Source organism: Rhincodon typus, chromosome 24 (genome assembly GCF_021869965.1).
Source record: "Rhincodon typus isolate 14 chromosome 24, sRhiTyp1.1, whole genome shotgun sequence".
NCBI classification, from domain to species: Eukaryota; Metazoa; Chordata; class Chondrichthyes; order Orectolobiformes; family Rhincodontidae; genus Rhincodon; species Rhincodon typus.
The window spans coordinates 42,117,836-42,131,949 of record NC_063355.1 but is presented as its reverse complement, the minus strand read 5'-3'; the positions used below and the strand labels follow the sequence as shown (position 1 = coordinate 42,131,949).

Sequence of the window (14,114 nt, the reverse complement as noted above, 5' to 3'; positions counted from 1 at the left end):
ACGCACAATCTTTCACGCATGCACACAGATACACACACGATCTTTCATACGTGCAGACACAGACGCACACACGATCTTTCACGCGCGCAGACACAGACACCCACATGCAGACCCACACACTCCTGCAGACCCTCTCACGTGCGCAGACACACACGCACCTCTCACACCCTCCCACACATGCGGGGACACACACGCAGATGCAGACACACGATCTCTCGCCCGCAGACACACATACACGCAGACCCACACACTCCCACAGACCCTCTCATGCGCGCGCACACATACACACACGCGCACCTCTCACACACTCCCATACAGGCAGACACAAACATGGACACACACAAAGAATCTCTCACACACACCCATGCACTCACGTGTACACACATACCTCTCACATTCTGCTAAACACACACATACCCCCACGCTCCCACTCTCACACCGTCAGTCACCATGTTGTTTTATAAATTCTTATTTTAGAAATAAAACCAGTCTGACTCCAAACCAAAATACAAACAGATTCTAAACAAGGCCTCACACCTATCATACATTCTCTGACCTCAAATGTCACCTCTTATTTACACTGATAAAACCTTTACTTCTCTCAGGACAGTGACTTGAAAGAAATTCAGGGATATAAATATTAATCAATTAAAACTTTCGAAATGATTAAAGATTTAACAGTATCTTAGGCTTTTTAATACATCCTCATCAGTTGTGTGACCCTTTGATCTTCTACTTATAAATTCTGTGACTGAGGCCACCTCTCTCACTAACACCTCAAGAAGGAGCGAGGCTCCAAAAGCTTGTGTTTTTAAGTAAACCTGTTGGACTATAACCTGGTGTCGTGTGATTTCTGATCTTGTCCACCCCAGTCCAACAGCAGCACCTCCACATCACACGTTACATCTGTCTCAATTAAATTCCATCTGTCCAAGTCTCCAGCTTTCTATGTCCTGCTATATCCTCTGGCAATCCTTCTCATTATCTGCAGTTCTGCCAATCTTTGTGTTCTCCACAAACTTATTTATTAGGCCACCTACATTTTCCTCCAAATCATTTATATATATTGCAAACAACAGGGGTCCCAGCACTGAGCCTTGCGCAACACCATTGGTCACAGCTCTCCAGTCAGAAAAACACCCTTCCACCACTATCCTGTCTTCTGTGAACAAGCCAATTCTGTATCCATCTTATCAGGTCACCGTGGAGCCCATGTGACCTCACCATCTGTATCAGCCTGCCATGAGGGATCTTGTGAAAAATCTTGCTAAAGTCCATGTAGACAACAATCATTGCCCTCTCCTTTTTGTCACTTCCTCATTGAACTCAATCAAGCTTGTGAGACATGACCTCCCCCGCACAAAGGCATGTTGCCTATCACTCTTATGGGAAAATCAAGAAATAGGAGATTGCTGTTTAAAAATATAGGATTGCCCATTTAAAACAGGGATGAGATGAAACTTTTCCTCTCAGAGTCATGAGTTTTTGCAACTCTCTTCATCCAAAGGCAGTGGAATCGGAGTCTGAATATTTAAGGAAAAACTGAATCGATTCTTGGTAAGTAAGGAGTGGAAAGGTTAGTAGAGTTAGGTGTGAATGTGGATTTGATGTTACAATTAGATTAGTCACAGTCTTATTAAATGGCAGAGCAGGCTCAAGAAGCTGAAAAGCCTACACTTGCTCCGTGTCTGTGTGTTCCATAAACCTCCATCATAGCATTAAAAGCAATTGTTGACTCAACTCAATATTTGCCATGACCTCAAAACTGTGAAACTCCACACTTCTCCAAAACATTATTTCCCTTAATAATTGGGAAGATCGTAATACCGACGCTTAGCCATACTTCACAATAGCAGCTTTCTGCCTCCCTTTTATTAATTTCAAACACAGTGGTAAACTTCATTCTAGCTTTTTACTTCACAAACAAGGAGTCATAGAGCCTCGAAGAGCCTAGGTTTCACTCACAATTAAGGACAGACAGTCATACAGCACGGAAACAGACCCTTCAGTCCTACTCATCCATGCCGACCAGGTTTTCCCATTTGCATGTTTTTGACCCATATCCCTCTAAACCGTTCCTATTCATGTACCTGTCCGAACGTCTTTCATAATTTGTGACTGTCCTACATCCATCACTTCTGCTGATAGTTCGTTACACATACGAACAACCCTCTGTGTGAAAAAATTGCCCCTCAGGTCTCTTTTAAATCTTTCTCTGCACATCTTAAAATTATGCCCTCTAGTTTTGAACCCCCAGCCATGCTTCACAATAACACAAGTGAGTTTTTCTTATATTAGTTCATGGGATGTGAATGTTGTGGATCAGGCCAGAGTTGTTGCACATTCACCATGAGGTGGTGGTGAGTTGCCTTCTTGAATTGCTGCAGTCCTTGAAGTGTAGGTAAACCCACAGTACTATTAGTGAAGGAACTGCAATACAGTTCTAAGTCAGGATGTTAAGTGACTTGGAGGGAAGTGTTCAGGCGATGGTGTTCCTACATATCATGTTCCTTTGTCCTTCTGGGGCTCAAAGGTCATAGATTTTGAAATTGCTTTTACAAAGGAGCCCTGGTGAGATACCACGGTGGATCTTGTATGCAGCAGACACAGCTGATACTGTGTTTGTAGTGGAGGGCATAAATGTCGCAGGTGGTGGATAGGGTGAAAATCAAACAGGCTGGTTTGTGGGAGCAAAGTACTGCAGATGCTGGAATCTGTACTGGAAACAACAAATGCTAAATATTACAGCGGGTCAGACAGCATCCATGGACGGAGAGCAAGCTAACGTTGAGTCTAGATGATTCTTCATGGGGTTTGGTTTGTCCAGGATAGCGTCAGACTTCTTCAGTGGTATTGGAACTGCAGGGAAGTAATCCAACGCACTCCTTATATATGCCTTGTAGATGCAGCACAGACTCTGGGGAAGCAAGTGGCGACTTACTTGCCACAGGACTCCTAACCTCTAACTTGCCGCTGTAGCCACAACATTTGGTTGTATACAACTGGTTGTATACTGCTGAGACTTAGTCTGTACCAAAACCAAATCCCAACAAGATTAGAATGTCTGAAGAAGGGTCTCGACGCAAAATGTCAGCTTTCCCGCTTCTCTGGTGCTGCTTGGCCTGCTGTGTTCATCCAGCTCTACACCTTGTTATCTAAGATTAGAATGTCCTTTTGTTCAAAAAGTGTATCAAAGTAGATCTTCATGTTGTTTATTATTTAATAATAATAGACCATTTCTACAATACCAAGACATTGACCACAAGCATGCTGACTGAAGGATGATTCCAGGCCACATTCTTGCTGCTGGCCAACTGTTCCTAATTATAAACTCCCAGGAATAATACAGCTAGACTTACTTTTGCATATCAACTCTTATCTCTTTAGCAGGGGATGCTGTTGAAAGAACTATTGATATCTTGTTCTGTTGTGGACCTCGGTAGCGAATTCGGCATATTGACTGCGCCTGAAGGATGCGGTAGTTTTCCCGCTGTGAGGTAAGTGGAAATGTGATTTCAAGCATGTCCTGAGTGTCTTCCAAGTGTATATGTGCATTTTAGGAGATGTGGTGCTTGCCATTTTTAAAAAAGAATAACAATGTGTGGAATACATAATCTAATAACTATGAATAAAAGCAGGCACTCAAATGGAGATGTTCAGTTTGTGGAGCATTTGTGCAATGTTATATTGTTCCACAGATCAATCAAAATCCGCTCAAACTGACAGGAATATATCGGTCTTCTCTAGGTCAGGTGGGCATTTTGATCAGGACAAATATTGTGGCCATTTATGATCAAATTATTCAGCATGTCATGTAATATTTAGTAATATATTTCAATGGAATATTGCTGGAAATGATGTTGGATGAAAGTTAATACGTACAATATCCCTTCATTCACAATGAATTGGTGAACACAGCTGATGGCACAACATTGTTGCTGTAAGTAATCATTTCTAGTCTTCCTGTAGCCCTTGAACATTATTTATATGCTAGTCAACAAGTGATATGTCTATACTCTGGGATGAATTAAGGACTACCCTTCATATAAATCTGAGATAGCCCCCTTCCTTGAAGTAAAACATAGAATGCTTCAAAAACACGTAACAAAAAAGGGAGTATTTACAAGCAATAGCCATCACAGAATAGTACCATCACCGTACTTGCAATGTAACCATGTATGCCACACTGCATTCATGGGTATGAAATAAAGATGCTGTACACCAGTGCTGTCAAAAAGGGGAGGGGAAATTTGCTGTCACACTTAATCATAATAGGTATGACAAACCTGGCTTTGCACATTCATTATTCCATAAATCTGGTATTTTCAATAAACATTTTTCAGACCAATCTTCAGACATCTAGCTAATTCTCTTTAAAGGAAATTCCTGTTGAAGTACTGCAATAGCTCCCATGTAATTCTTAAAAGTAGGCTGAATCACCAAATGGCACTTTATAAACTCATATCTTCACGTCTACTCTTAACCTCAAAATCCCTTCACAAAACAAATGCAACAGTCTGTCATTGCCACAGAACACCCAGTGCAGATCCTTTCTTTTGAAGTGTGTACTTACATCACTAAGCTTGTCTCGGGAGCTGCTCCTCTGTGGGCTGTTGGCTTCTCTGACATTCTCACCCTCGCTGTTCCTGCCATTTTCTTTGGATGAGACCTTCATCTATAAGATGAGAGAGAGTGAGAGATGCTTAAGTAATAGCAAAACTATACTGTAGGATGACGAATGAACAACTACAGCTGTAGGATCAGTGTGTTAAATTTACCGATGGAAGGTTACACTTCAAAAGCACCATGGTATATTTTTACTGCTGATTCTTTTCTGGAAGTACAACCCAAACTTAATCAATAAAAGGAATAGGGGAAACAAAACACAATTATGAACTTACATAACACCTTCAAGGATATGCAAAAAAGTTCACAACAATGTATTATTTTAGTAATCAGTCTTTCAATGGGATTGGACTGACAATACTCTGGTTTTAAGGATAGTATCCCACTAAAGGAATCAGATATCCAAAACTTTTCCATTAATTGGTACTCCAAACAAATTATTATTTTAAGCAGCAAGGACATTTTGTGAACATCGTTCCACACGTAGGGGGTTATGAACTCATCCATTTTATTGTTCAGAAGACAGGTGTAAAGTCAAAGCAGTGTTGTTAAACAGGTTGCATGGCAGCATCAACCAAAAGATAAGGCAATATGCTGAGATCAAGGTGTTGGAAGTAAGGATGGGAAATCTTGTTAAATTACAGTTTATTATCTCAATATTTCAAATTACTTTAGACTGCACTTTTAATAATACAAATGCATCAGGCAATGTGCATTTGGCAAGAACCAATAATCAACAAAGGATCAAATAATCTGGTTTTGGTGCCATGGAAGGAAGAATGTGAGTGCAGGTATTCACTGGAACAGAAAGTAGAAACCAAATGAAGCTGACCATCTTGGGGGTTTAGTGCTTTATCAGTGCTATCCTTAAGTAGAAGCCTAAACTATGTCAAATCACAAAATGGAAATTAAACTCACAAACTTCTTACTCAGACAACAGGGTTACTGACTAAAAACAGAAGAAAAACTCTGTGACTATAACAAAAATTACACTGCCCCCATTTGTGATTAAATATTCACCTGTGGTGTCACGTAACTAACTGTAAACATAAGCTATGAACTTCTTCACAGCGACTGTACCACTGGTCAAAACCCCATTTACTCATTCAAAAGGCTGTCAATATATTTTAAAAATGTTAGGCAGCAGAAACATGTTGTTGACAAATAAAGGAGAATTAAACATGAGAGGCGCCTGATTTTCTAATGAAATACATGGCTGAGAACTCCTTGTGTGCACGGAATGGCAGATGATAACCTCCATGATGAGACACGCCATTAGGTGTAGGAGCAGAATTTTGCCATTCAACCACTGAATCTATGCCGCCATTCGATCATGACTGATCATGTTTTTAACTCCATTCTCCTGCGTAACCTTTAGTTCTTACTAATCTATATCTGTCCTAAAGACGCTCGATGACTTTGGCCTCCATAGACTTCTGCAGAAATGCATTGCAGACTCACTACCCTCTAGCTGAAGAAATTGCTCCTCATCTCAGTTCTAAAGGGATTGTCTCTTCACAGTGTCCTTTGGTCCAAGTATTTCCTCCACTGGAAAGATCTTCTCCACATCCACGCTATCCAGGCATCCCAGTCTTCCATTTCAATCAGAGCCCCCTTCATCCCACTAAACTCCATCAAGCACAGACTCCAGATTCCAATTATGACAAGACCTACATGAGAACCTCCTCTGGTCTGACTCTAAAGCCAGCAAAACTTTCCTTAATTGTGGGTCCAAAACTGCTCACAATATTCCAAATGCAAAATTGTGACCAAAGCCTGATACAACCTGAGCAATACATCCCTGTTCTTGTACTTTAGCCCTCTCAAAATGAATGCTTTCATTGCATTTGCCTTCCTAACTGCCAATTGAACGTGCATGTTAACCTTAAGAAGATCCTGAAAAAGGATTCCCAAGTCTCTTTGTGCTTCAGATTTCTGAAGCCTTTCCCCATTTAGAAGATAATCTAAACCTTTTCTTCCTACAAAAGTAAATAACCTCACTTTCTCATTGTATTCCATCTGCCACTTCTTTGCCCATTTTCTGAGCTTGCCCAGGTCCTTCTGCACCATCTCCGCCTCCTCAACACAACCTGTCCCTCCAACTTTGTGTAATCTGCAAACTTGGCTTCAATGCTCTAAGATTCTTCGTCCACATTGTTAATGTAAAATGTTCAATATGAATAGTTGTGACCCAAACAATGACCCCTGTGGAACTCAACTAGTCACCAGCTGCCATCTTGAAAAAGACTCCTTTATCTCCACTTTCTATCTCTGCCAGTCCGCCAATCCTCTATCCATGCCAGCACTCCTTCCCCGGCACCATTTAACTTAGCAGCTTCCCAAGTGGCATCTTGTCAAAGGCCTTCTGGAAATCCAAATAGATCACATTCACTGACTCTCCTTTGAGGAAGTAACAAATTTATACAAAGTGTTCGAACAGATTTTTCAGGCATGACCTCCCCTTGACAAAGCCATGCTGACTCAGCCCTACTTTACCATGCACTTCCGAGTACTCTGCAATCTCATTCTTAACAACGAACTCTAAGATTTTACTAACGACAGCGGTCAGGCTAACCATCCAATAATTTCCTGTCTTCTGCCTCCCTCCCTTCTTAAACAGGGGTGTTACATTAGCCATTTTACAGTCCTCTGGGACCCTGTCTGACTCCAGCGATTCCTGAAAGATCACCAATGTCTCCACAATCTCCTCAGCTATCTCCTTCAGAACCCTGCAATGCAGTTCATCCAGAATGGGTAATTTATCACCTTTGGATCTTTCAGCTTCCCCAGCACCTTCTCCTTATTAGCGCCAGTACACTCACCTCTGCCTCCGCCTCCCTCCACCCCCGCCCCGACTCTCCAGAAGTTCTGATATGCAGAATGGATTAAATTTATACAGCAACCTGACACCCGACACTTATTCATTCTCAAAGAATCAGTTAGCAATGGGACAAGTCTGCATTTGATCACGGCTGATTTTTTTTCAACCCCATTCTCCTGCCTTCTCCCCATAACCTTTGATACCTAAAAGAAACTGAAAGAAAACAACTTATCAACATCTGTGGTTGAAACCAGTGCTATTGAACCGTGTCTCCCTATCTATCCATAACATTCATGTCTTGTGGGCTCGTATGTGTGAATGGAAAATTTTAAAAGCTTAAAATGGATAATTTTAGGTTAGCAATTCAACTTATGTTTTTAACCAAGAATAAATAGTCTGATTACAATAATGTTACTTTCTTATTAACGGAAAAAACATGATGTCCATATTCTTTTAACTTGAGTTGGGACAGATGGATAGAATTGGGGCAATTCAATGGTTTAATGAAATTTTTATATTTGTGGCAATTCTGGAAATAGTGGGACTTGATTTGCAGTAAATTAGGCCAGTGACTTATGACAAAATAAATACCATTCTATTTTTTATCAACTATCAAAAATCAAGAAAAACTTGCACTCAATCTTGTTGCAGGATCCAGGTTAAGTGCACAATCTGATATGTCATTCATTCATTCATTCATTAATTCCCTATAGTGTGGAAACAGGCCCTTTGGCCCAACAAGTCCACACCAAACCTCAAATATCACACCCAGACCCATCCCCCTCTAACCCACCTAATCTACACATCCCTGAGCACTATGGGCAATTTAGCATGGCCAATCCACCTAACTTGCACATCTTTGGACTGTGGGAGGAAACTGGAGAATGTGCAAACTCCGCACAGTTGCCTGAGGGTGGAATCAAACTTGGGTTCCTAGTGCTGTGAGACAACAAATTATTTGTTTTTAAAAATCAGATTACAATGAGATTGGGCGATATATTTGTAGTCCAAAGATTGCACATGTAATAATCTTATGTTACTGCCTTTAATGGTCCCAACCCCCGTCTCTCCATTTATTCTATAAATAGTGGCAGCAGCCACCTGGCCACAATTATACCAAAAAGGTTTCCTCTATAAACAAACAGCATATGCACCATTCAAACCCCCAGGAGCTGCATACTTAACATTCATTAAATCAACATGCTTTCAACGACTCAGGGAATGTCAGCAATTAACTCCAATGCAATGAACAAGCAGGAGGAGAGAGTGAGGAAGAAGGGGGGAAAATATCTGTCCAAGTAACACTGTCTGTGAGAAGCTGATCAAGAATGCAAATTAGAATGACTGCCATTGCAATTAACCTATTAGACTAAATACCAATTATTAAACACGCTTGTTCTTTTGGCTCACACTGCTCTGAATTAAGAGGGTCATCAGCTGATTTGACAGATCGTGTTCCTTTACACCTGCTGGCTGCCAGCAGGAGTCCGCACACCCTCTGGCAAGGCAAGCCAACCTGTCTTAATCATTTGTAATTATCCTAACAAGCTCTCGTCGTAATTCTGGTTACAGGAGTTGCTAATCAGCTAAACAAAATTAAATGGTCTAACCTACAATTCAGTTGTCTGCTCCAACACAGAGACACAGAATTATTCCCCACCTGGACCTTAAATCTTTGAAAACCTTAGTATAGGCTGGATGCAAGTGTCAGTGATATCTCCTGTTAATGTTAACTTGCTTCTACAGCTGCAACCCATGTATAGAAGCACCAGTCACATTATCTTGATTGCAAATAAAATGATATTCATTAGTGAATATCTCGACACAGTCATTGCTGTACACAGACAGCAGCAGATTTTCTATTCACAGAGTAAGACGGAGCTAGGAAGCAAGATATACTTATAATACATCCAAATGGGTGGGAACTACATTCATCTGGTTCCGCTCTTACCTAATTGCAGCCACAGAATCAATCTGCAGCGGTTTCTCTTCCAGTTGCTACAGAGCTACCACAGATGTTCCACAGGATCTATCCTTAGCGCTCCTATTTCTCATGTAAATACTACTCTTCAGCGGCATTATTCGAAACACAACAGAATTTCCACATGTACACTGATGACACTCAGCCCTAGTTCACCATCACCTCTAAATAATCAGAATTTTTGTCCAACATGCAGTACTGTTTGAGTAGAAGATTCCCCCAATTAAATGTGTTAGATAGACTGAAGCTTTTTCCCTGCCTCAACTCATCTCCTATAGAAAACCACATCAATGCCTTTGTTGCTCTTTACTTTGCTATTTCAATGCCCTCCTAGCTGGTGTCCCCCATTTTATATTCCACAAACCTGAAATGCAAAGCTCTGCTGCTGGTACCCTAACTCACTCCAAGTCCCTTGATGATCAATATTGACTTTAAGAAAAACCTTGAATTTTCAAATTCTTATCTTGTTTTCAAATTCTCCCATGCTCTCCTCTCCCTATCTGAGTAATCTCCTTCAGTTACACATCCCAAGATAACTGTGCTCCTATAATTCTGGTTCTGGAGCATCCTCAATTGTAAAAGCTCCATCATTAGTTGCCTTGCCAGTCCAGGCCCTGAACTCTGAAATTCTTCCCCTAAAATTTCTTGCTTTCCACTTTTAATACACTCCTCAGAGCCGACCTATTTGGCTAAGTTTTATGGTCATTCATCCCAACACATCCTTACATGAACGTTCAAATTACGAGCAGAAGGTAGTCAACACCTTGTACGTGCTCAACATTTTGGAAGATTACGGCTGATCTGACTAAGGACTCAAATCTCCTTCCCCTTCTACTCCCTATAATCTCTGACTCAGTTGTTAATCAAGAATCCATCTATATTAACCATAAAAATATTCAATGGCTCTACCTCCACTGCTGTCTGGCAAATAGAATTCTACAGACTCTCAACTTTTTGTTGAGAGAAAAGAAAATCTCCTCGCCTCCATCTTAAAATTTGACACCAATTATTTTTTAAACCATGTCCTCAACTTTGAATCTCTTGCACAAGAGAAAACATCCACTTTGTCAAGTCCCCCCCAGGATCCTAAACATATTAATAACATGATCTTTCATTCTCCTAAACTCACATGTATACAGTCCCAGTCTATCCAACGTTTGCAGTTACTGGGTCAAAATCCACAATTCCCTTCCTAACAGCATTGTGGATGTCCCTACACCCCAATGACTGGAATGATTCAAGAAGATATTTCACCAACTTCTAGAGGTTAATTGGCGATGGGCAATAAATGTTAGCCTAGCCAGTGGTGGCCACATTCCAAGGAGGAAATAAAAAAAATTACCCTTCATCTCAGGAATCACGTGGCTTGGAGTAAAATAGTTTAAAGATGCTATATAAATACAAGTTATTGATGGTTTACAATTGCCTGCCTATGTGGCAACCTCTAAGATATATTCAATAGGGGGAAATTATACTTCAGTAATGGACATTCCAATAATGCTCATAAGCAACCTAGTTAATTACATGCAAGGAACGAGATATCAATTGTCACTGTCTAAATTTTTCACACAGCATAAGAACGATGAATTTCACATGCAGTCAGCTAGACCAGCTAGGTCACTACAGAAGGAGAAAAATGAAAAAAAAAATGAACAATTTTGAGCTCAAGGCAGTCATATTGTTAAGTTATATATCTATTCCAATAAATCTCCTCCCCTTCATCAGTCTGGACCTTCCTGTTCTGAACACCATAGCCAGCTCAAAATGTGGCAGGGGGTCAATAATTTAGAGTATTGTTGTTTTCTACAATTAGAATTGTTGAAATTTCAGACATTGAGGATTCCATGGCATCTTGCTCTTTGAATCAGCTTCATGTTCAAAGAAAGATAATGAAATCTCATAGGAGCACAGGAAACAGAATTAAAGTGGAATTTTTCTTTAAAAAAGTGACTTGGGATAGAAATTCAAGAGAAGCAAATTCTGAGGATTGGTTTGAAGTAAAGAAACTAGTTAGCTATCTGATGTTGATCATTCTTTTTTTCTTGTATTTGAAACATACAAAGTCAACGAGAGAAGACGGCAGTTATCTATCATGTTCTCTTGTAATCATCTCTTCACTGCTTCACATCTCTCACCACTGTCAAGAGCCCCTGAGGGGTTTCATTTGAAAAGCTCACAGTTTAATCTCTAAATCGTGCTGATCCTTCTACTGCACACTCCTGCCACAGCTCACAATGGACGTGCACACTTACTTCATTTATTTTTCCTCTGGTGTTATAAAAACACATTTCTATGCCATGCTTTCAAAGCATACGCACATTCCCCCTCATTATTAATAAATACACTTTCATTTATCAAATGCTCCATTTGAGTGCCTGGGGCAAAAGGAGACAAATTCTCCCTTTAAGTTGTTATGAAAGGTGTCGTACTGAGCGACCCTAACCCCCATTAACCCAGTTTCTAGTCTGCTTCTACTGGGAACAATGAGGCTCCTCAGCAGCTAAACTTGTAGTGATCTTGTGCCATCTCAATATATTTGTTCATTATCTTCTGCACACACACAAGCATTTTAAAATGTACTTGGGGCAAGGGCCAAATTGAATCATCTGCCTTAATTTTCCACACAGTGCAAAGCTGCAGCTGCTGTGTGGGCTGTGTTTTGTTTTCTTTTCTTGATATTAACATTTCCTTAGCTCTCAATTTCAACAGGGCCATCATGAACTACAGGGTTATGGCTGCATTCTATAATATTCCCCAAACTCTGCAGTATTTAACATGAGTCACTTGCTTTTTTGTTATCTAAATAACAGAATTTTTTAATATAGTTACCTCAAAGAATATCTAAAATAGAAATAGATCCTTTGTCAATTTTTCAATATGCATTTATAATTGAAAGCAGCAATTTAATCATGAAAATTCAAACCAAAATTATGTTAAAGTTTTCCCTGCTCTCCTAGTATGGAATTAACTGAAGAATAACCCATTTATTAAATATGGTTTCACTTTAACCACTCTGACCTACATTCTATTCTCATCGGCTTGAGCATTCCTGTTGTGCAATCTACGCAGCAAGATCACAACAGCAATATTTTGATAATAGAGATAACAAGGTGTAGAGCTGGATGAACACAGCAGGCCAAGCAGCATCATAGTAGCAGGAAGGCTGACGTTTCGGGCCTGGACCCTTCATCAGCAATATTTTGATGTTGCATTTTGAGAGATGCTAGGGTCCTAGTTCTCAATGCAATCAAAAAGGAAACATTTTGGATTTGTTGAGATCAGTTACATACAGAGTTCCATACTGCATTGTATACTATATCACACTTGGCTCCAAAACATGCAGAGGATAATGGTTCAACCTTTTAAAACAAAAAGCAGTTATTGTCTGTTCTAGGCCTTCTTCAACTGCCAAGGTAGAACAAACTTTTTAGCCAGTAGCACATGCGGGGACCTTAAAGAGATAAGCTGTGTGAAACATAGATCCACCTTAACAACTAAACGTTACAATTATCCTTCAGTAAATGACTATGAACAGTACCACATGATATCCAACTATAAAGGAGGACACAGTATGCCCTAACACACTGGCCACACTACCCTACATCAAGAACATATTGGAACTGACAACAAGACTCCTAAGGGCACTAGGAATCATGGTGGACCACAGGCCCACAGCCACTCTACAACAAACACTTACAAGGATTAAAGATCCCATTCCCACAAATGCTGAATCAATGTGGTTTACAAAATACCATGCAACGATTGCCACAAGCATTGCATCGGACAGACAGGAAGGAAACTAGCCATCAGAATACACGAACATCAACTAGCAGCAAACTGGCATGACAAACTCTCCTTAATATTGGCACACTCAGACAATGAAAGGCATCAGTTTAACTGGGACAAAGTAACCATTGTAGCCCAAGCCTAACACAGACACGCATGGGAATTCCTAGAGGCATAGTTCTCCACCTGTAATGCAATCAACAAACATATCGAATTGGACCCCATATACAAACCCATACAGATCAAAACCGAAAATGACACTACTCACCATAACAGACCAGACAGTATAAATTCCAAGCGGAGTAAATAACATTGCTTCACTGGAAGCTCCACTGATGATGTCACCTCGCATGGTGATGAAACATCTGAACGAGAACAAGCCAGCTCAGTGAGCAAGTCAAAACCTCACCCACAACCCGAGCTACAGATCTTTGCCAAAACTTTAAATAAAGGAACTGACTCTAAACTATTCAATCTGGTACGGATTCACATGGACCTGGTGTTGAAGCAAACACTTTGCTGCTCCTCCTTGTTAAAAAAGTGACAGAGACTCAATACAAATGACCTGGACATTTGTAAAGAGACACTCTCAACTTTCTTACCTTTTGAGGAATCAAATTGATCCCCACCATCAAAATGTTGCAGTATTTTAGTAGTTACTCATAAACCACTTTACTTATCTGATTTGCTCCCTCTGCTACATGGCTGAAGGGCAATTTGCACTAACCCTCTGTTCAGTGCTGTTACTGTGGCATTCTCAAGGAAAATGACCTTATACTAAAGTAGTCTCCTCTAGGGAAATGTTCAACGTCTGTTGAAGTCTGGAAATTCTAGTTACTGAGAAATAATGCTCACTTTTTTTTGAAGACCTTCTATACATTATACATATAGACTTCATTA

General features: G+C 40.3%; 1 protein-coding gene across 11 annotated transcripts in view; it reads right to left on the bottom strand.

Annotated features, from left to right (window-relative positions):
• LOC109928974 (autism susceptibility gene 2 protein-like) overlaps positions 1 to 4,675 on the bottom strand; it is a 475,973-nt gene extending 471,298 nt beyond the window's left edge. For 9 of the 11 annotated variants that reach the window (XM_048611260.1, XM_048611254.1, XM_048611252.1 and 6 more), the window contains exon 1: positions 4,574 to 4,671. Coding sequence is in view for 1 of the 11 variants with exons in the window: in XM_048611251.1 (XP_048467208.1) it covers positions 4,574 to 4,675 (102 nt within the window). In the remaining 10 variants the exon portion in view is untranslated. Of the gene's footprint in view, positions 1 to 4,573 lie in introns of all 11 variants that reach the window. The other 2 variants (XM_048611251.1, XM_048611262.1) reach the window with 2 other exon arrangements.
• Between the last annotated feature and the right edge of the window lie 9,439 nt (positions 4,676 to 14,114).